Source organism: Miniopterus schreibersii (genome assembly GCF_964146895.1).
Source record: "Miniopterus schreibersii genome assembly, chromosome: 2".
NCBI lineage: Eukaryota > Metazoa > Chordata > Mammalia > Chiroptera > Miniopteridae > Miniopterus > Miniopterus schreibersii.
The window spans coordinates 172,311,943-172,334,333 of record NC_138102.1 but is presented as its reverse complement, the minus strand read 5'-3'; the positions used below and the strand labels follow the sequence as shown (position 1 = coordinate 172,334,333).

The window sequence follows — 22,391 nt, the reverse complement described above, 5'->3', positions numbered from 1 at the left end:
ATATTATAAATTTCCACGAGCACTGAGCTTTGTTGTTCTTTTTTAAAATTCTCTCTTCTATTCTATTGCCTTTCAATTATTATACCATAGCCATTTATTATTTATTTAAATGTCTGATCAAGGCTGATAAGTATCCCTTCCATTGCTTTTCTCTTTTCAAATTGATAACGTGGCGATCAGGTTTCCAAATTCACTTCAAGATCACTTGTCAAGATCCAAGATGGAATGGGAGGGAGCCTCTATTGCAATAGTACTGCATTAAATTTAAGACTAAGTGAAAGTGAAAGAATCACTATCTGTAAAATATTGATTCCTATCATAATATAACATGGTGTAGTTTTCATTGGACTCCAATTTTCATGTCCCTCACTCAGCCTTTGATAGTTTCTGTTGCCTCTGTATGTGATGCCTTCTGCTGGTGTTACTGTGTTAGTTTTCTATTGTGCAGCAACCAATCACCACAAGCTTAGTGGCTTAAAAAACCATAACTTGCCCGGCCGGGCGTGGCTCAGCGGTTGAGCGTCGACCTAGGATCCAGGCGATCGGGTTCGATTCCTGGTCAGGGCACATGCCCGGGTTGTGGGCTCGATCAGTGACTCTCTCATCATTGATGCTTCTTTCTCTCTCTCTCCCTCTCCTTTCATCTCTCTGAAATCAATAAAGATATATTTAAAATTAAATTAAATTAAATTAAAAAACAAACAAACACCATAACTTTATTACCTTACAGTTCTGGAAGTACAGGATGGATCCCATTTAGCTAAATTCATGGTGTCTCTCGGACTGCATTTTTTTCTGGAGATGCTAGGGAAGAATTTATTTTCTTGCCTTTTCTAGCTTCTATGAGCTACATCCCCTTCCTTCCTTAAAGCCAGCCACGGCCAGTCAAATCTCTCATGTGTCGCTCTCACACTGACTCTCCTTTTCTCTTTCACTTATAAGTGGATAATCCAGGATGATCTTTTCCCCTCTACTTAACTACTTTCTTTATAATTTTCTTATTTTTCTTAGTATTTCATATTTCTGTTACAGTCTTTCTTACTTAAATGTCATTGTAAGTCTTCAGGGTATAATTTCTTGATATTGAAGGACATGTCAGAGCAGTAAGACTGCTTCCAAAAGCTTTCACCTGTGTTGAGTCATTTGGAATCATGAATCATCACCAACTTCGAGAGAGTCATAAACCCACACTCCCTTGTGTTGGTATTGCTTTTCTCATCATTAGGAAAAGAATTCAGGAAGCAGTGAAAGTGTGCAGGTAGCTTGTATCTTATGCTAAGGCAATGCTTCTATTCCCATCTTCTTACTTAACTACAATCTTAAAGCTCATCTAAGTCAAACCACCATCTTCTGTTCTCAGGAGATGCCTTGTGTTGATCCCACTGGGCTTGAAGACTTACAGTGGCAGAGAACTTGCTACCTAAGCAGCCAGTTTCCTACCGGGAAGCTCTAATTTTTAGAAAGCTCACCTTGCGCTGAAATCTTGTTACCATCTCTCCATCTGCACTGTTTATACCCCCTCAGAGATAGAGAACAATTTGCATCACCCTTCTGCTCTTCAAGTACTTGTGACACAATTCCCTGTGCCCTGTTTTCTTCAATCTTTTCTCGCATGACATGGGTTTGACATTCAACACTTCCGTTACGCATGTCCAGAGAAAACAGTCCCTTTGGTCTTTGCAGCTCCTCAAATGTGGGCCGCAGTACCTGCCAGCCGAATGCCAGGTGCGGCCTGACTGCTGTGTTGGTTCAGTTGTTTACGTTTCCCCGTGCGGTTAAGAATAGAGCCCTGCTAGAGGCAAGTTCACAGAGAGGCCCTGTCAGAGTCATCTAGAAAAGCCTCTGAGCCACTTTATTTCTGATGAAAAGCCACATCATTGGTACTTTGGGGAAACAGCTGTGCCCATACCTGGGCCCCTGGTTGTTGCTAAGGCTTTCCATAAGTCACAAGGCCACGTATCCTTCATCCCCTTTGATGAATAGGACCTTGCACTACCTTACAAAGGATGGTCAGCGTGATACAGTTAATCTGTCTTTTATGAAAGTACTAAATCAGGTCATTCCCAATTCTAATTAACACAGAGGAAGGGAAGGCTGTCACTTTCTCTAGTCCAAATGTCATACTTGTGTTACATCAGCCAGTGTCACATTATGTCTTTACTGGTGTATTACACTCTGAGTCATTCTATCAGCTGTAACTCCTAGTTTTTTTTCATGGTATCACTAATCTCAGTTCCCCCATACCGAATTTTTATACTTCATTTCTGTAATGAATGATAAGACCTCATATTTAGTCATTAATAAACTCTGACTTGTTAGATGTAGTCTACCACCGATGATTGTAAACTTTTATAGGAACACAGTATAAACAACACATGAAAACTTATTTTGTAGACTTTTAATTGCTAATATTTATTTTTTTTCTTGGGAGGGGGCATAATGTTGTTTTAATTGATTCAGTGCTTTCTGTGGGCATCTTTTTAAAGAAATACTATTTGATCCACACACTGCACCATCAATTATAGCAGGTAGGAGGAAGCCAGCTGAGTAACTCTAGGCATCAAAGACAGACATTCCCTCAGGAGCTGTGAAGTTAGGCATTCAGGGCCTTAGGGACCTGGTTAGGATTTAGGGACAGGATGATTAGTCCCTCAGAAGAGAGCTGGTCAAGACCCAGGCAAAGAACAGTCTTAGGCATGTTAATGTTAGAACAAAGCAAGCACAGAAACATGCCTGGGACCCTGGAACCAGGCATTAGAATAAAGATGGAGTCTCAATATCAAGGTGAAAGAAAAAACTGCTCTCCAGATTAGGGCCCACTTTTGCTAGACTGGGTACAATGCAGACTTGAAGGCAAGTCACAAATCGTTGGGACAGTTCTTTTAATCCCTCTGATCTATTACCAGGCATATGCTGGCACTTATACTGAGACTTTTTTCTCTTTCTTTATAGTTTCTAATACTTCTCTAATAAATGTATATCTTTTTTCTTTAAGGGGAAAGCACACTAACTTGTTCTGTGTGGTTAAATTTCAGAAAATTTTTTCAAGGCCTTTAAAATGCTCATAATTCTTTATGAGCACAGTAGAATTCCAGCTTAACCAAATTCATGTGGAATGAGTTGTTCTAACTAATTGAATTTTAGGATGAAACAGGGTTTAAACTAGAAACTTTCTTTTCATAGACTCTTTATAATCTTACTGTAATCTCAGTTTTTTCACTTTTAATATGCAAAGCAGTAAACAAGAACAATAACCAAGCTGATAAACAAAGAAATTTACATCTTAGAAAGGCATAATCATTTCCCTAACCGGTTGTTAGATTTGTTTGAAAGGACATTAGAGGCTTCAGTGGATCAATAAACATTTATCGAGCACCCACTATGTGGCAGGACATATATTAGACTCTGGGGATAGAGTGATGAGAAAGACCAATTCCAGCCTTCAAGGAGCTCACAGTCCACTGGTATATTCACTGTGCAATGTGTTTTATATGTAATTTTATCAGTCGGTAGTTCTGCTGAAAGATTTCCAGTAATGAGGGGTTCCTTTTGTTGCTTTCTAGTGCTATTTTTTAGCTAATTGTTGTATTAATGAATCTTTATTTTACATATATCTTTATTGATTTTTAGAGAGAGAGAAAGAGAGAGAGAGAGAAACATCAATGAGAGAGAAACATCTGTCGGCTGCCTCCTGCGCGCCCCCTACTGGGGATTGAGCCTACAACCTGGGACATGCGCCCTGACCGGGAATTGAACCAGCAACCTCTTGGTACATGGGATGACACTCAACCAACTGAGCCACACCGGCCAGGGGTGAATTTTTATTTTAAAAGATAAGCAATATTGTCAATTCATAGAAAATTACTTTTTGTATTGACCCTCCTTTGCCCTCCTTGACTTACAAACATCGGTCTTTGTTCTGCCTTTCAGAACAGCAGCCTCTCTCCTCCCCCACTCTGTGAGCTAGTTCCTGAGGGGTAGCCTTTCAAACATGGTGAGAACACGGTTACCCTGCCTGCTGTCAGGCTCCTCTGGGTTAGGACATTGCAGGTCCTTTCATCATATCTTCTGTGACATGGTTTTTAAATCATATGCCATCCAGATTGCTTTCCTCTGGACACTTGCTGTATTGTCTCCCTTTGTTGTTAAAAATAAATTACCCCCAATTTCTTGCTTTCACTAGAGTAGAGTGAACATAACTGACTCTTTGATGTGTGAGGGCCTGGTGTAGTCTGAAAGCAACTGCACTGACCTTGACTACGTATTCTCTGTAGTGTAAATATCATTACGGGAAAGAAATAGGATCTTCTACTAAATCTTTACCAACCCTTGGCTAGGTCTTGGGAGATTTTTTGAAAATGAGTTTATTTTCCCTTATTTGTCTTTTTCTTTTGGCAGTGAATTGCACTTTATAAAGGTAACCATTATCAAAAACAAAACGTGGTTAGTTGTTAAATTCACAATGCAGATCATTTGTTTTTCTTCTCTAGTGAACTGGGAACTTTCAGAGGGCAAGGATTATTTCTTATTAGTTTTAAAAAACCTCCAGCACTTAGCATAGTCCTAGATATACGAGATGATGCCCAGTAAATATTTGTTGCTCAATTAATGCCTTTACAAGAAATTAAGATCTTGGAAAATGAGATAAATTTTAATTTTTAGAATATATTGAAGAATCAGTAATGTAGAATTGGACCTTAATTTTGTCCGAACTTGAAAAGAGGAACTGTAGTGTATTAGTTAACATAATATTATGTTATAATAATATTCATATTCACAAAGGAAAATACTGGTGTGTTATGTGGGAATACTTTTACCTCTAAATGACAGAAAACCCAAATTTCAATGGCTGAAGCAATAAGGACTTCATTATTTACTTAAGCCTGGAGAAACTGGCCCTGGGGCTATTTGAGTAGCTCACTGATATCTTCAGGGTCCCAGGCTCTTGTTATCCTTCTGTAGCCATTCTTGCCTATTACCTTTTTTATTTGAGGCTTATTGCCTTATGGTTACAATGTTCCTGCCCTAGTGCCAGACATCAAAACTGCATCCAGAGAAAGGAACCAGAGGGCCAAGGCTCTGAAACAGCCTCCTAGCATTTCTTTTCTCTGGGGAAAAATACTTTTTCAGAAACCTTCCAGCAAACTTCCCCTCATATCTAACTGACCAAAATTGAGTCTCTTGTCTGCCTCAAGGAAGCAGGCAAAGGGGCAGAGTCTTGGGAATGACTGTTGATTAAACAACAGTTTATGCCATGGTTAGAAAATAGACATATATTATAAAAAGAGATCATGCCAAGAGATTATGAACTTTACTAGTTCAGTGCTAAATTCAGGGGAACCAAATTGGAAAGACCCTTCTAAAAAGATTGTTGGTGATATTGGAGTAACATGATTGTATAACTTATTCAAACAGATGAATCATCACCTGTCAATCACTTTGGGGAGAACTGATGAACCCTATTGTCTTTTCTAGTTTTCGTAAATTCAACAGGCTGTGCCTTTATCACAAAGCTATTTTTATTCTTCCCCCTTCCTTTCAGGAATCCTATCCAAAGAAGAGGAATTACACTATGGAAATCGTACCATCTGCTTCTCTGGATATGTTTCCTTCAGAAAACGAGAACTTTCTCTGTGATCTCACGGACACAGCAGTCACAAAGAAACCCTGCTCCTTAGAAATTGCAAGAGCCCCTTCCCCAAGGACTGGTAACATTTCTTACTCACAGTTTGATCTGCATGCTTGTGTATGTGAAGATGTGTCATTAATGTTTTGATTTTCCACAATATTTTCAAAATGAAAAAATTCTCCAATATAGTCACAGTAATCTGTGTTTTTTTTTTTTTTTTTGCATATTGAAGTAAGTCCAGGTAAGTCAGAGGGATTTGATATGAAGTCTCTTAACTTCCTGGCAAGAACTCTCACAGGAATGGTACTACCTAGGTGAAGCCACTTCGAAACTTCTAGATCAGGTGCAAAGCTTTGGGTCCTTCAGAACTTTATAGCAGATTTGGTGGCAAGAGTCTTTAATAAAGTTTTCTATATCCTATCTGTTTTCATGTTATCAAAGTGTACTCAGCTACTTTGTATATTTTATATCTTTGATGGTATTTTAAGATCCATTATTTTATTTATTTGTCATATAAACCAGCGAACAAAGCAGGCTGAGAACAACTCTCCTGCTTAAAATAAATAAATGTGGGGAAAAACACAGAAAAGAAAAACTTTGTAAGAGAATCAGAAAGACGACACGAAAATTATATAAACCAAATAACATTTAAATTAGGAACATTTTTTGTTTTTTTTTTGGTTTTTATCAGTAGGTTAGTAAGAAATAATTAAGCCAAAACACTGGTGAGGGTGGGAAACCAGTAGTGCACTAAAGCCACTTTTGTCCCAAAGAAATTTTTTGAACCTGCTGTTGAACTTTGGTGCTCAAGACCTCTGTGGGTTTGTTTATAGAAAATAAATCTCTGTGCCTGCCCAGCATTAAGATTCTAAAAGGAGTCTTTCCTCCATAGAGCTGGGACTCCAAGGGCTGTACCTCAGAGTAGTCAGAAATAATTCTGCCCCATAATCGGGACCCCAAGGAGACTGCAAGGAAAGATAATTTGTCATGAGCAGAAGAAGGGGGCGAGATTCCCAAGAAGTTGTTACCACAAAATGGTCCTCACACAGATTTGTACCCCAAATTTATATCACCTTAGATGGTCCAAAAAACAATCTATGAATTTAGTTTAAAGCAGTATACCCTCAGGCATCAATCAGAAGCAAATGTAATCCTTCTAAAGAGGAATGTACTCTGTTTCTAGGCCCAAAATAATTCCTATAAGTACTTTTACAATTAAAATGAGCAGTTTACAATAACTAAGCCTACAAGGGAAGGAATCCCAAATGGGAATCAATGAAAACAAGAAAGAACAGATCCACATCTGAGAAGACTTCATATTTGGAATTATCACATGGAGACTCTAAAACGACCATGCTATTTCAAATAAAAGATAAGCTTGAAGGTATTTTGAGGAACAGAAACTATAAAAAATGACCTAGCATATTTGAGAGGGGGAAAAAAACTACTAGATAGGAAAACACACACACACACACACACACACACACACACACACTCTCTCTCTCTCTCTCTCTCTCTCTCTCTCTCTCTCTCTCTCTCATACATACACACACAACGAAAAACAATCCCAAATTTAAAAAGCAGTGGATGGATGGACTAGCAGATTAGATTCAGTTGAAGAGATGTTTAGTGAGCTGGAAATTAGGTCAGAAGAAGTTTTTCAGAACATTGCACAGAGAGACAGAGAGATGGAAAATACGAAAGAGAAGCTAAGAGCCTTGGAGGGTACACTAAGACATTCTAACTTGTCTAATCAGGTTTCCAGAAGGAGAGGAGCGAGAGAGTGGGGCAAAAGTATATATATGTCATATCTAGTAGTTTTTCCCCCTCTCAAATATGTTAGGTAATTTTTTATAGTTTCTCAAAATACCTTCAAGCTTATCATTTATTTCTAAAAATAGCATGGTCATAGATTTATGTATATATGATATATATATATGTATATAAGCTGATTTCCCTAAAAGGCACAAGCCTGCCCTTATTTATGTGGAGGCAGACACATGAACAATTAATTTCAATAGAGTATAATAAGTGCTAAGATAATATTACACAAAGAGTGCTTTGGGAGCAGAAAAGAGGATTTTTCCCAAGGTGTGTCTATCAGCTATCTATTGCTATTAAACAAGCTGTCCCCAAACATACTGACTGAGAGGAATATCAATCATATATTTTGCTCACAATCCGCAAGTTTAGCAGAGTTTACTTGATGGGGACAGCTTGTTTGTGTCACATGGTATGAGCTGGGGCTGCTCAACTTGGGGATAGAGGACCTACTTGCAAGACAGCCCACTCCCATGGCTGGCAAGGAGGTGGTGGCTCAGGGTATGGGTTGGGGACCTTTTACTCTCCATGGACTGTTTGATTTTCTTCATGACATGCTGGCTGGCTCCTGAGAGTGAAAAACCCCAAAACAACCAGGTGGAAGCTGTCTCATTTTTGTTATCTAGCTTTACAAGTCACAGATCGTCACTGCTGCTACTGTAACTGGCCCACTCATATTCAAGGGGAAGAAACATGGACCCCAGCTCTTGATGAAAAGAGCATCAGAGTTTCTTTATAATAAGAGATTATAGAATGGGAGAGATTTTCTGTCATTTTTTAGCATGCCACAGACGGCCCTCTGGACACAATAATTTATATCATCTCATTTGCAAATTACACACATTTTTCCCTTCAGGATCCCCACACATCAGCCCATGACAGCATGGGCTCCAAGTCTAGGTTCACGTGTGCATGAGTGTCCGTGGGTCCTTGATTACCTTTGCCCTTGGCCATGATGACCTGTGAACTAAAGAGACAGTTTATCAGTCTCCTCTCCTACGCACCCAACATACAATAGTGGGACAAGCGTAGGAAAACCACAATTGACATTTCTGTTCAGACACAGGGAGAACAGGGCACACAGCAGTCACAGCCTGAGGCAATTATGAGACTAATCAGGCCCAGGTCCTTGATTAAGGGTCAGTCCTATGGCATAGGGATTGTTCTCTGGGGCTCCTGGTTCCAGCCTCTCAGACATTCTTCCTTTTCTATAAAAAGTAACCCATAGTTACAGCTGAGTCTCTTTCTCACCTGTTTCCTGCCTGTAGAATTTGGGAAGTCAAACATTGTGTACTATCTGTTCCTTCCAGGTCAAGCTGATATAATTTCTTTTAAAACTTTGTAGACTTTTTGTGTTCCCATTTCTATTACACTCTAGTAGACAAAAGCTTGTACTCCAGATACGCTCTTCTGAATATTGGGCGACTTCTGTGAGACAATGTTCTTGAGATTCTTAGAAATCCTGTTGTTGAACAGGGAGGGTCTATGAGGCATGCCCTTAAAAATCCTTAGCCCTGGCTGGGCGTGGCTCAGCGGTTGAGCGTCGACCTGGGATCCAGGCGATGGGGCTCGATCCCCAGTCAGGAGTGTGCAGGAGGCAGCCGATCAATGACTCTCTCATAATTGATGTTTCTATCTCTCTCTCCCTCTCCCTTCCTCTCTCTGAAATCAAAAAAGATATATTTTTTTAAAAAGTAAAAAAAAAAAAAAAATCCTTAAAGGGTCTTTCTGTTTGGCTTCATGTTTCTATGTGGCTCCACCTGGGTGAGACCTTGTCGTCCCACCCAGAGTTGATCATTGGCTTTCCTAATTTGAGATCTTTTTTCCCCATTTGTAGCAGCTGGAAATAAGAAACCAGTTTTGTTTTTATCCCCAGAAATGCCTGGCTCCTTTGAATTTAGCAGGCGACTCTTCAGTTCTTTCTACATTTTATCATAGGCAGCCAGAAGCTAAGTTATTCTTTAAATATTCTGCTAGAAATCTCCTTAGCTAGATTATAGAGTTCATTTGGTTCAGTTTCTATTTTCCATGTTACCGCAGATGTCAATGTTGCCAAACTTTATGCTACAACATGGCAAATGAATTCTTGCTTTGAGCCTCCAATTACATTTGCTGTCCTTTAAGCCTTTACCAACTGCTTTCTTATAGCTCTTTGGGCTTCCTCGAATCCTCTCCTAAAGGCTATTTAGCTTTTCATAGTCACTCACTTGGAGGCCCTTCCAGCTTGTGCGTGCTGCCCAGTCACCAAGTTAATGCCACTTGTTTTAGATTTTTCTTATGGCAGCATACAATTTCCAAGAATCAAAATCTGTTCTTCTTCTTATTATTTTTAATAATATGTTTATTGATTTTAGAGAAAGAGGAAGGGAGACAGAGAGATAGAAACATTGATGAGAGAGAAACATTGATCAGCTGCCTCCTGTAGGCTCCCCACTGGGGATGGAGCCTGCTACCCGGGCATGTGACCTACCAGGAATTGAACCGGTGACCTCTTGGTGCATAGACTGATGCTCAACCACTGAGCCACACCAGTCGGGCTGTTCTTGTTATTGATTGCTGCATACCAAACCACCTCAACACTTAGTAAGTTGAAACAACAGTCATTTATTTTGCTTATAAATCTGCAATTTGGAGAGGGCTTGGTGGGGGTAGCTTCTTTCTGCCCCAAGTGATATCAACTGTGGCAACTCCACTAGGGGATGGAGGATCTGTTCTCAAGGTCAGTCTTTATTCATATGGCTGACATGGCCTGCTTGGACTTCCTCGTGGTATGTGATGGGGTACTAAGAGCAAGCACCCTTAGGGAATGAGGCAGAGCTCTATTGCATTAAATGACTTAGCCTCAGAAGGTAACATCACTTCTGTTGCAGTCAAGAGGCTGCCTTTATTTAAGTGGAGGGAATTTAATCCCCACCCACCCCTTTAAGGAAAAATTTTTCTCAAGCTACATTATAAGAATATACTCTTGTAGCCACATTTAGAAAATACAAAATCCCACAGTGCCTGAGTTGGTGGTGGTTGTTATTTTTTTAAGTGGGATGACAATCCGTTTGCATGGATATGATTTTCCCCAGTTGTGTTCAGTCATCTGGATTCAGCATGAAAGAACCAGCTTGCTCACCTGACCCAGGCTTCATTCATAATCGTTAGTCATCTGTGCACTTTGGGCTATGATTGTGAATTCCAGAGGTGAGGGAATCCAGTATTAAAGTGGAAGAAATCCATTTAGTGTTAGGAATAGAGATGAATACAAGTCAGAGTGGCTTCTGTTCCAATTATAGATGGGCCTTACCTGGAACTCCACGGAATTTGCCTCCATGAGCACCATCGCAGGGTGAGGAGAGCATCGACTGGGCTGTCCTCTGCCTGCATGGGGAAGCAGTTGGTATCTTTTTTCTCTGTTGACTCCACTGGCCTATAGCTTAGGTTTTGCGTGGATCCAATTTTTTCCAAGTCTCTCACTCTGTGATGCCTTGCCCCTAGTTTTCCTTGTACCCTCAGGGCCAACTAACTAAGCTGATGAACTCAGGGAAGTACTGCCTTTTTGGAGCTACTGATGTTTTTCCTTTGTTACTAAGTCATTTATTGACTGGAAGTAGGACTTTTGGGTACAGAGACATCTCTTGAGGCGCCTGAGTCTTTTAAAGGCACTCAGATTGCCCTGGGTGGGTAAAGAACCAGTTTGCTACCCTACAGTTGCTCATCCACTCAATATACGTTTATTGAGTGCCTCTCGTGTTCTAGATATTGTGCTACATGTTGCAGGGGAAACAGTGAAAAGTGCGAGTCTTGACATTTAGGAGCTTAGAGTGTGTTAAAGTCAAGGGTAATAAGTGCAACGAGAGAGGTGAGCATACGGTGGGAGAGAGAGAGTGAGTGGAAGCTCATCGGGGAGGTGCTGCCTGATCCGAGCCTCAGGGAAGGAAGAGTTGGGTGGGTGGTCGGGACTGGCATGGCTCTCCAGGCCAGGGAGCAGTGTGTCGCATGGAGAACATAATGCATTCAGAGGCTATGCCCAGCTCAGCATGGTTAGAGCATAGGATGCTGTGGGGAAGATGTATGTATAACAGAACAAGAAGTGACATGCAGAAGTTTGGATTTTACCTGACAGCAGGGGCGAACCACTGACAGACTCTAAGTGGGGATGTGACGTGATAGGTTTTTGTTTCGGAACGATCTCTCTGGAAGCAATGTGGCGGAATATATTGGACAGAGATGAGGCTAGAGGCAGTGAGATCAGTGCGCAGTCTCAGCAGGAAATGATGGTGACCAGGACAAATCCAGTGCCAGCCAGAGAGGGAAGGGGTGACAAAGCTGAGAGTGAAGGGATCCTGCTGTAGGGATTCCCCCATTTGTGAAATAAGTAGCCACAGGAACTAAAATGTTACATCTTAGGGAATGTGTTTTATAGTTTTTGGTTAACTGTGTTGGGTAACATGGCTTAAGTTTACAGAAAAAATGGGCATTTCTACACACACAGGAGGTGCATTCTGAAGCTTATGGGGGGGGCGGGGAGAGAAAAAGAAGAGAGGGGGAGAGATGGAGAGGAGAGAGAGGCGGGGAGAGAGAAGGGAAGAGATAGGAGACTGATATGATGAAGGAATGACCAGGTCTTTAGAGGGTCTTTTAGGGTTGAGTTGTGCCCCCCTCCTTTGTTTTGGGAACCCTAACTCCTAGTACCTCAGAATGTGACTGCATTTGGAGAATTTGGAGATAGGGTCTTTATACAGATCATCAAGTTAAAGCAGAGTCATCAGATGAGCCCTAATCCAACACGACAGGTGTCCTTACATAAAGGGGGAAGTTGGTACACAGGAGACATGCAAAGAGCAAAGATGATGTGGAGAGGCACAGGGTGAGACGGCCACTGACAAGCCAAGGAGAGAGCCTGTGGCAGAGCCCCCTCTCTCACAGCCCTGGGAGGAACCAGCCCTGCCAAAGCCTTGATTCCAGGCGTCTAGCCTCCAGAACTGTGACAAAATACGCCTGTGTTGTTTAAGGCAGCCAGTTAGGAGTACTCTGTTGCAGCAGCTCTCGAGAATGAATACGGGGACCAAAACTAAGCACACAAACTCGGTGCTGCAGAGAATGGAGGGGTGACTGAGGATGCCTGGGGCTGTGAGCACAGACTCTGCCTGGCCTGCTCATCTCTGAGGCTAAGCACCCTGAGGGGCTTAGCTGTGACCGGCAGTGTCCTTCACAGATACAGAATATGTAGTTTCTCAGAAAATCACAATTAAGTATGCATGTTAGTTACCTTCCTGTGGGCTCTCTTGTTTATTAATTAGATGAGCTAGTACAAAATATATCTCATCCTGACCACAAGAAAAAAAATCCAGCATGTCTACTGGTTTAATTTAAATATGAAGCAACTTATTAGTAAATCTGTATTCAACACAATTGTGCAGTTCACCCAGAAAACAAGGGACGCTCTTCCCAAGGGGCATCTTAGCTAATGCCTCAGTGACTACAGATTTCAGACGGAGTCAAGGCCTTGCTCTGTAGTACGAGGCTCCTTAAATAAAGGACAGCAGAAGTCCAGTACTCCCTTGGTAATTTGCTGAGACTCGTGTTTATGCAGTCAATATTGAGTCATATTTTCCCCTGTTGCAAAATCACCACTGCAATTTTTCCTGATACAACATATATAATCACAGTGGTGACTCAGTAGCATAACCAAATGAGTGAATGAATGAATGAATGAATATTATCTTTAAAAGAAAATGGCTGTAATGACAGAAAAAGCCCTTATGAAATTGTCAGATACCATCAGAGATAATGATTTCTTATCTGCCTTTCATTTAATTTAAACCTTCACAGGGGAATTTTTCTATTTTATGGTAACTAGGCAACCTGTTATTTTGAATCACTTAGTACAGGCTTTGCACACTATGGATGCTCAATAAATCCATTTTGATTAATGAGCAATTTACAACACCACCAGTGAAGTCTCTTTCCAATCTTGTTGGAAGAGAATAGATGGTCTCTGATAAAGGACACAATCATAGCCGCGCTCCAGGGTGGTGTGGATCTCGGCGACCTCCATTCAGTTTGCTAACGCGCTTGCTGGCTGTGGTCACCCTGAAAGGAAAAGGTCATCTGGTGAATCATCCTCCCCTCCCCCACTACACTTCCCCCAATATCCTGGAATACGGGGTTGTGATGGTGATTCTGTAACTTTTTTATACCGAAATGTTTTGTGAAATGGTGAAGCTTTTTGAATTTTAATGCCAAAATTTTGAAATGAAAAGGATTCAGACTGGACCAGGACTAATGTTTGTCTCTGCTTAGCAAGTGAGTAATGTCAACATAATTGCTGTGGGTATGTGTAACTCATTTAAGAGAGCAAATATTTTTAAGCCCCCTGGAATCATTCTTTTACATACAAATACTGGCCTTGCTGATAAGAACCATTTTTATCAAACAGCAATTATTTACTTGGCATTTGTTCTGCACTCAGTGCTGTCTTAGCCACTTATTAAAGCAGACTGGTACTCGGTAAAATTTTAACCCAATGTTAGTTTATAGAGGGGCAAAGAGAGGAGACCAGGGCACCAGTGCCTGCAGCCAAATCCTGTAGGTTTGCTCTTCTACCCATATGGACAGTGGGCCAGTTTGAAAATGGAGTCATCTCAGTTTGCTCAAATGGGTGGAATTTGGCTTTATGTGGAAAACAACATCCTAAACAAAATTATACTCTTTTCCCTCAGACCAATTTTACTTATAGCTATATGAATAACATGAATTGTAGAAAAATATTTTTAAAAATACAGCAAACTCATTAAAGTGATTTTGTCGAGGATATGGGATTTTTATGATGCCATTTATGGTATCTTGTGGAACAGAGTTTCTCCTACAATGTCAGGCTATATCTATAGTAATGAAGTTAACATTCCTTAATCATAATTCATGCTCACCAAATTGAAGCAGGCCTTCCACTCTTCCTCTCCTTTACTCTCCTCAAACCTCTGATACTTTTTCCAACCTTGTCACTCACTCTCAGCATATGTTCTCATATTTTAATTAATAAAGAAAATTGAAGCCATCAGATGGAACTTTGTTAACATCCTCCATGACAGCTGACATTTTTCTGAAAGTTATAAAAGTTGGGAGCTCCTCAAGGCTCAGACAAAGTCCTCCCTATTCTTTTTACTTTTCTCTGTTAAGTGACCTCATCCACAGTATAGTTTCTGTTACAACCAACATGCTAAGGACTCCCAAATACTTCTTTCCAGTCCAGACCACTTCTCTCAACTCCAGATTAATCCATTCTTCATTCTGTCCATCCATCTATTCATCCACCCACCTATCTATCCATCCATCCATCCATCCATCCATCCATCCATCCATCCATCCATCCAGTCATGCATCCTTCCATCCATCTATTCATTTATCCACCATCTATTCATTTATCCATCCATCCATCCATCCATCCATCCATCCATCCATCCATCCATCCATCCACTGTCTACTGAATATCTTCACCTGTGTGTCTCAAAGGCACCTCAATCCTAACATGTCCAAAACTAAGCTCCTATCTTTCCCCTCAGATTTGTTCTTCATGCAGGGTTTCTTATCTCAGTAAATGATTTAATCACTTACCTGACTTCAGAAACCTGGACTTCCTTGCCATCTCCATCTCCATCAATTCCTATATTCAACCAGTCACCAGTTCTTATAGTTCTTACCTGTAATAGGTAGGAGGGTGAGGGTAATTCTGGAACTTATTTTATATCCCCAACTGTCCCTCAAATCTATCTTCTCTTAATCTCTACCTTCACCAACCACTCTTCTGGATTACTTTAATAATAACAAATTAATTGTCCTATTTGCCTTCCTTGAATTTATTATTTATGTTGCAGCCAAAGTAATCTTTAAATCGCAAGTCTGAATGTGTCACTCTGATTCAAAACTTTTAGTGACTTACTATTTTCTCATTGTTCTTAGAAAAATGACCCAAATCTATAAGGTTGAGAAGGCCCAGAATGATGTGCTGCTTTGTTTGTTACCTAAACAAGTTGTAATTGAATACAATAAACAATGTGTGAAGTCTATCATCATGAGTATTCACATAACTTGAAGAGCATAGTAGCAAATCAAGGGAAATATAAATTCAGATATTAATAATAAATAAGACTAATTTGTCGCTACATTTTATACCAAAATACCAGATGACCAAAGTAAATATGGGTTCCTGACTAATGTAGATTTCAAGCAAAACTCTATATAGGTGGTGATTTCCATCCAGTTTTCCTAGAACTTTTTGACATTTTGAGTAAAGATCACCAATTCCATGAAATGCTCAGCACATATTTAATTTACATGACAAATATACTTTCAGAACTATATTGTATATGTGCACACAGGGAAAATTACTCTAAAGCATGTGGCTGAAAACAGCAAATATTTATTATGTCAGAGTTTTTGTGGGTTAGGAATCCAAGAGGAATTTAGGTGGGTGGCTCTGGTTTCAGGCTCTCTGTGAAATGCAGTCATCTCCAGGCTTGACCAAGCCGCAAGGATCCACTTCCAAGCTGACTCATGTGGCTGTTGACAAATTTTGGTTCCAGATGGGCTATTGAACTGAGGGTTTCAGTTCCTTGCCATGCTATGGGGGCCTCTCCAAAAGGCTGTGCACAGTGTGGTACTTGCTTTCTTTAGTGTAAGATACCTTAGAGAGGGAGAGCTCGAGATGACACACCCAAGACAGAAGCTGCAGCCTGTTTATAACTTAGCCCTAGGAGTAATATCTCATCCTTCTGTTTTTATTTGTTAGAAGCTCATCAACAAGTTCGGTCCACTCTCTGGGGGTGAGAATTTAACAAAGACATGAATGCCATGAGGCAGGGAGGGACCAGTGAGGCCCATCCTAGAAGCTGCCCACCATGCATTTTATCTGGTCCAGTAGCTGCTTGGTCAAGACCATGAAATATGTATCGCTGTTGTGGGAACAGTAATGAAAGTTTAAGTGTTTCAGTTTTCAACATATTTCAAAGAATTGCTAATTCTTAAAAACAAACCACACATTGCTAGGAGAAAGTAAAAATGTAATGACTATTTGTAATATTAAATAATACTCTAAAAACAATTGTTAAATATTAACTTCCTCAGCTATTACATAGTGAGCACTTTCTCACTGGAAATATCGAAACAGAAGATATTTAGACTATTTTGCTTATGATTTTTATACTGCCTGTCCCAGAAATGATGGCCATGTCCCATTACTAAAACAAAGTTATTTTAAAATACAAAGATTCGTTTGGTTATTAATTTATTTATTTATCCATCCAATGAGCATGTTTTGAACACTTAATGTGGACAAGGCATGGCCCTTGTGTTAAATATACTTTATATACTTTATTTTTGTATAAATGATAAGTACATTTCTACTTTTATAGTGACGGGTACTATGATGGTTCCACAAGCTATCTGGTCCCCACTTGTTTTTGTAAATAAAGCTTTCTTGGTACATAGCCCCATCCATCTGCTTACATGTTGTCTGTGGCTGCTTTCGTGCTACAACAGCAGAGTTGAGTAGTTATGATGGAGATCATAAAGCCTACAGAGCTTAAAATACAAACTATCTGGCCCTTGCAAAAATAGTTTTCTGACTCCTGACTTAAGGCCAAAATTAAAAATTGTACTTCATGAATTGCTAGACTAATAATTATTAAATACTTACTTGACGATTACTTAGTGTTACATTCAGGACTTCCCACAAAAACACCTTAAGCCACCTATCTACTTATATTTATTATTGTTATTACTACATATGATAATAGCTACTTTTATTTGAGCACCTACTATGTGCCAGGCAATATGTTAAACACGCCTACATACACAGACACCTCATTTATTCTTATGATACTATGAGAAAATACTGTTTCACAGATGAGGAAACTGAGATTGAATATGCCAGGATTGCCCTTTATGGTTGTCTGATTCCAAAGCCCTAATTCATAGTATATGGCGCCTCCCTTTCTTAGTTTTATTTCCCATGAGTATTATATTTTATTCAAACCGAACTCTTTCTTATTCCACCAGTATGCCTAACTCTTTCCAGTCTCTCTGCTTTTTTCTCATTGGAACTCTTGGAATGCCCTTTCCACCCATTCCTTCATGCCTAAATTTCACTAATCTCTCAGAGGCCTCCTTAGTCACTGCCTGATCCATGACACCGGCCCTGAATCTCCAGCCAGAAGTAATCTCAGTCCTATTTGTCAGCTACACAGCAGCTAACAAGGTCTCTGGTGTCCTTTAACTGCTCTGTACATGCTAGAGAATGTTAAAATTCTGCACTGGAACACTGCCCATGAGTTATTTTGTATTCATACAATGCTTTTCCTCTAAAAGCTCAAGTAAACTCGAAGGTTTTTTCCTAAGGTTATTATCATAGAGGAAACTGACACTCATAATGCATGGCCTTATGCGTGGTAAGGGACTCTGACGAGACGATAAGTTTCTTATTCCAGCCGAAGATTGCAATATATTCAGTAATTTTCTCTAAGCAGTTTTTACACACCTCATTTCATTTTCATCAGCAGGGTTTTGTAGCTGCAGGTGTGAGATGTAGGTTGATCATGCAAAACTATCTTCGACACAGACTGTCGTTTTATAAAGACCACTGGATAATTGGTACTTTTAAAATAAATAATATAATAAAGGCTATTTTAAGGAACAAATGGGTTTCATAAGACGCTTGTGTGTTCTGTCGGATTTTCATTCGGATTTTCTCTAAAAGGACCCTAAATTATAAAAGCCAGGTCACCCTCCTCCATGTAATTAAGGCTATTGTGATGGTTGCCGTTGACACACAGGTTTTACTTTATTCACTTTATTTCACTTAGTATTTTTAAAGGATTGCATTGAGCTAGGAGCTGTGGAGGGGATAAGGGAAATAGAAGTCTCTGAGAAAATAGAATCTAGTCTAGAAGAGACAATGAACAATGCGGGGTAGTATAAAATCAAATTATCAGTGTAATGGTACAGATCAGGGATTCAGAAGATGGAGGCACTTATAGTCTTTTCTGAATAATTTAGTGCTGTATTATGCACTGTCTTGTACTATGGATTGAATTACTTATGAGAAACATTCATACGCTTTTGCCTTACAGTCTGCATGGTATACCCGGCAGTTTTTCTGGCTTTGATGCCAAGGCAGTCAACGGGGCCAGCCCTTGCAGTAAATCATCCCCCAATGGGTCATTCCTTATTCCCAGAATTAAATTCTGTCCCTACCAATTTGTGTTAATAGCTTAAAGGGACTGGTCTCAAATCCTCCCAATGACTCACAGTCATTATTCTAGATGTATTATCTACAAAAAAAATTACTAACTATTCTTTTGCTTTCCCCCTCTGGATTTTCTTTCAACTTCCATATTTTATTTTTAATTCGGATGCTATTTGGTTTCATAGGGAAAAACAAAACTCAGATTTATTAAACCTATACTCTGTGCCTGTAACATGCTAGTTATTTTTCATGTGTGTTTTTTCATTTTATATGCACACATTTTTAGAGCAGTTGTAGGTTCACAGCAAAATTGAGTAGAAATACAGACAGTTCCTGTATTCACTCTGCCTCAACGTGGGCACAGCCTCCCCCACTAATCAACAGCCTCAACCAGAGGGGTACCTTTGATACAATCAACGGACCTACACTGAAACATCATTATCACCCAAAGCCCATGGTTTGCATTAGGATTCACTCTTCGTGGTGCACATTCTATGGGTTTGGACAGATTAAAACGACATATGCCCACCATTATAGCATCATACAGAACAGTTTTACTATCCTAAAAATCCCCTGTGCTCCACCTATTTATCCCTGGCTAGAGATTCTTTTAAATTTATCCTTAGAACGAAACGTAATAACTGACATACATGCCCCCAAGTAAATGTTTTTAGATGTAGGGTCGAATGAATGAAAGAAGGAATGGACAAATCAGAGAGAATCAGGGCATCTTTGTCATCGTCTTGCTGATGGGTGTTTTGTCTCTGTTTCAATAATTTCTCATACTACTCTGTTCTACTCGGAAGGCCACCCACACAAACCTGCTTATTCTTGAGATGCTCATTCCCACCTCATCCATTAAGTTGAAGTCAAGAGTGAGCTCTGGATACCTTTAAGACGTATTTAATGAAGGATCTATTTAATTCAGTGTGCCACACTTGTGTTTTTCACAAGCCCATGCCCGGATTCCCAGGAGACTGAATTATATTTTTATGTGGTGGGTAGAGTTTTTATAACCTCGCTTTTTATGAGCGAGAGGTGCCTTCCTAAATTGTTGCTTTTCACTTGGAACTGTAGACCCTGGGCATGAAACAGAGATTTGCTGGTCTATCCACAATTCACAGTCTCAGTCTTTTGCATCATTTCAGCTGTCTAGGTCAGAAAAGTATTGGGAACTGATTAAAAATATAACAGGAAATACAGTTTTTGCAGATTTGAACTTGCAATAGTTTCCATAAAGAGCCATAGAGGGTTGCCAAATTGTTGTTAAAATAATATAACTTCTCTTTGTGCTAGCAGAAGTTATTTATAAAACATTTATCATCTTTTTCCAAGTCTTTTAAACATTCCAAACTACATCCTTGATGTTATTTTGTTTTCATATAAACTTAAGAAAATGTTACATGTGTTGCTGATTTTGAAGATGTCACTTTCTTTATCTCCTCTTAGCTCAAAATAGTCGCCATAAGGGAAGACTAATTTAGATTTTTTGAAATTTCATTCATTTAGTTTTGACCGTATAGGAAGATATGTTTATCTGGGAGGGTAATAGTTTTGTGCTTGTATCCATTATAAAACCGTTTTTGCACAAATGTCAGTTTCTCAGCAAGGTTAATTCACTGAGATACTTTTTCTATAGCTGGAGGGATTTCATGGAAAAGTGCTTTGAGGAGGCTTGAGTGTGGGTTTTATGAATCAAGGAGATAGGAAACATCTACTTTAATAAAGCTCAATACCCATTTGAAAGTTTATGGAGAAAACTTAGTCCAATAATATAAGAAGTCATGTTCTTTTTTAGTTAAGGTAAGGCTTTAGCCATTCATCTAACAGTGACAGTCTTAATTGCTATGCTGTAATTTATAATTAATAATCTATCATTATTAATTGAATAATAATACTCTTCCTTCTTGGGATACTACTCCAGGGGCTGATAATCATTCTAACAGAAAACAAATCAGTCAATAAACATTATCTTTAAAATATTCTGCAGAGCATATTCCTCCATGTGATCTCGTAATTCATACCAGTTTTAAGTTGAAATCTCAATTCATGCTCACTAACTAATTTCTAGTCTTAAAAGGTAAACTGAGTGATTAGGTTCATGGCAGTTCTATTTTTATTCGCAGATAATGCCTCTGAGGTAGCAATTACTGCTCCAGGAACTAGTAACCATAGAAACAGTTCCACAGGCCCAACGCCTGACTGCTCACCTCCATCCCCCGACACTGCCCTCAAAAATATTGTAAAAGTTATTCGACCCCAGGTAAGTGCCCAGAATGACATTATCTGCACTAAAATGTATTTTGCTTTCGAACCGGTGCATGCAAAGCTCACACTGCAATGCCTGTCCGATTTTATGATATGGAAATTGATTTTTAGGTTAAACGCAGGGCCTTCGAACAGGATGTTTTCTTCCCTTGGAGCTGATGAAAGACATTGAAATCTGTATTAGCTTTTGGAAAAATGAATTTGTATATTCCACGACAAACACAAGCGATGCTTAGGAAAAGGGCTATTTATTTCACGCCGCCTTCCTCGCATAACATTTTAATAACTGCGCTGCAGTGGCTGAGCCGTCCCATGTTTTCTGGCATCTCCCGCTCCTTTTGTCCCCGTCTCTGACCGCGCTGCGTTGTAAATTTGCTCCCCCCTCCTCTGGCCCCAGTTGTTTCTATATGTTTTCTGTAACTGCCCTGTTCCTTCTGCTTTCTGCTGGGTTCTGCCTGGGTCCCATACTCCCGGCTTGCCTCCGGCTCACTCCCGCCCAGCTGGTGGCCCTCTACCCTGCCTTCTCTGTCCCATCCCTGTCCTTTGTCTGTAGGACTTCCTCTCTCTTCCCTCTCCTCTTTCAGTTGTTCTTCCCAGTAGGCGGTTTGCAGGCAAGCTTTAGAAATATCACTGGGAGGGACAAGCTGTTCTGCGACAGTTCATTGAAAATAGCGCTTACAAAGCTGTTAGCATGATATTGCTGCCAACAGAAGAGTCCGGAGCGTGGGCTTGGCGGCGTTTAAACCTGCCTGGCTCTCAATGGGCCTCTAAAACCCAGGAGAGGGCGACTCTGGATCCAGCCAATGCCTTTCACCATCTACTTAGATGGAGCGTGTGAACAAATCCCTCGCGGAGCAAATGTGTCCTTGAAGGCCGTTCCGTTGTGAATGAGCCACGATTTCCTCAGTAGCGTATCTTCTTTAGTGTCACCTGTGTCAGGTGATTTTTATTATAACCTTCATTCTCATCAGTGAAATGGCATTTAAACTTTAGCCCCCGCCTCAGTTTATACAGCACTTTCAGATCAATTGTTTCCTTTAACCTTCATGAGTTCCAAGGGGATGTTTATGCTGGTGCTACAGAGAAGGGTGCTGGCCCTCCCAAGGGGCCGAGGGACAGCGGGTTTGAAGTCCCTGGCCTTCCTGTCGTATAATAGTGTCTCCTTCCGTCCTGTTCAGAGGTTAGACGAATCCTCACGAGGTTGTACAACTTGACATCTTTATGAGGAACCTATAGTTTCGGGGTCAGTTAGACACAGTCACATTTTACACAGTGTCCCAGTACACAGAGGAGAAAAAATGTCCTCAAAAACCCTTTCTTCCTCTCCAGGGAAATTTCATCTAGTTCATTTGCTTCAAGAAATAACCTCATTAACCTCAGATTTAGATGCTAAATGCCACGTTTATTGTCATCGGCTCTCTCATTATATGAAGCTGTTTCTGG

The 22,391-nt window shown here is 40.1% G+C and overlaps 1 protein-coding gene across 6 annotated transcripts in view; it reads left to right on the top strand.

Moving 5' to 3' along the window:
* ANKS1B (ankyrin repeat and sterile alpha motif domain containing 1B) overlaps nt 1–22,391 on the top strand; it is a 694,015-nt gene that overhangs the window by 177,663 nt on the left and 493,961 nt on the right. For all 6 annotated transcript variants that reach the window (XR_013998185.1, XM_081128690.1, XM_081128688.1 and 3 more), the window contains exons 10-11: nt 5,543–5,708; nt 20,807–20,943. Coding sequence is in view for 5 of the 6 variants with exons in the window: in XM_081128690.1 (XP_080984816.1) it covers nt 5,543–5,708; nt 20,807–20,943 (303 nt within the window). In the remaining variant the exon portion in view is untranslated. The remainder of the gene's footprint in view (nt 1–5,542; nt 5,709–20,806; nt 20,944–22,391) is intronic.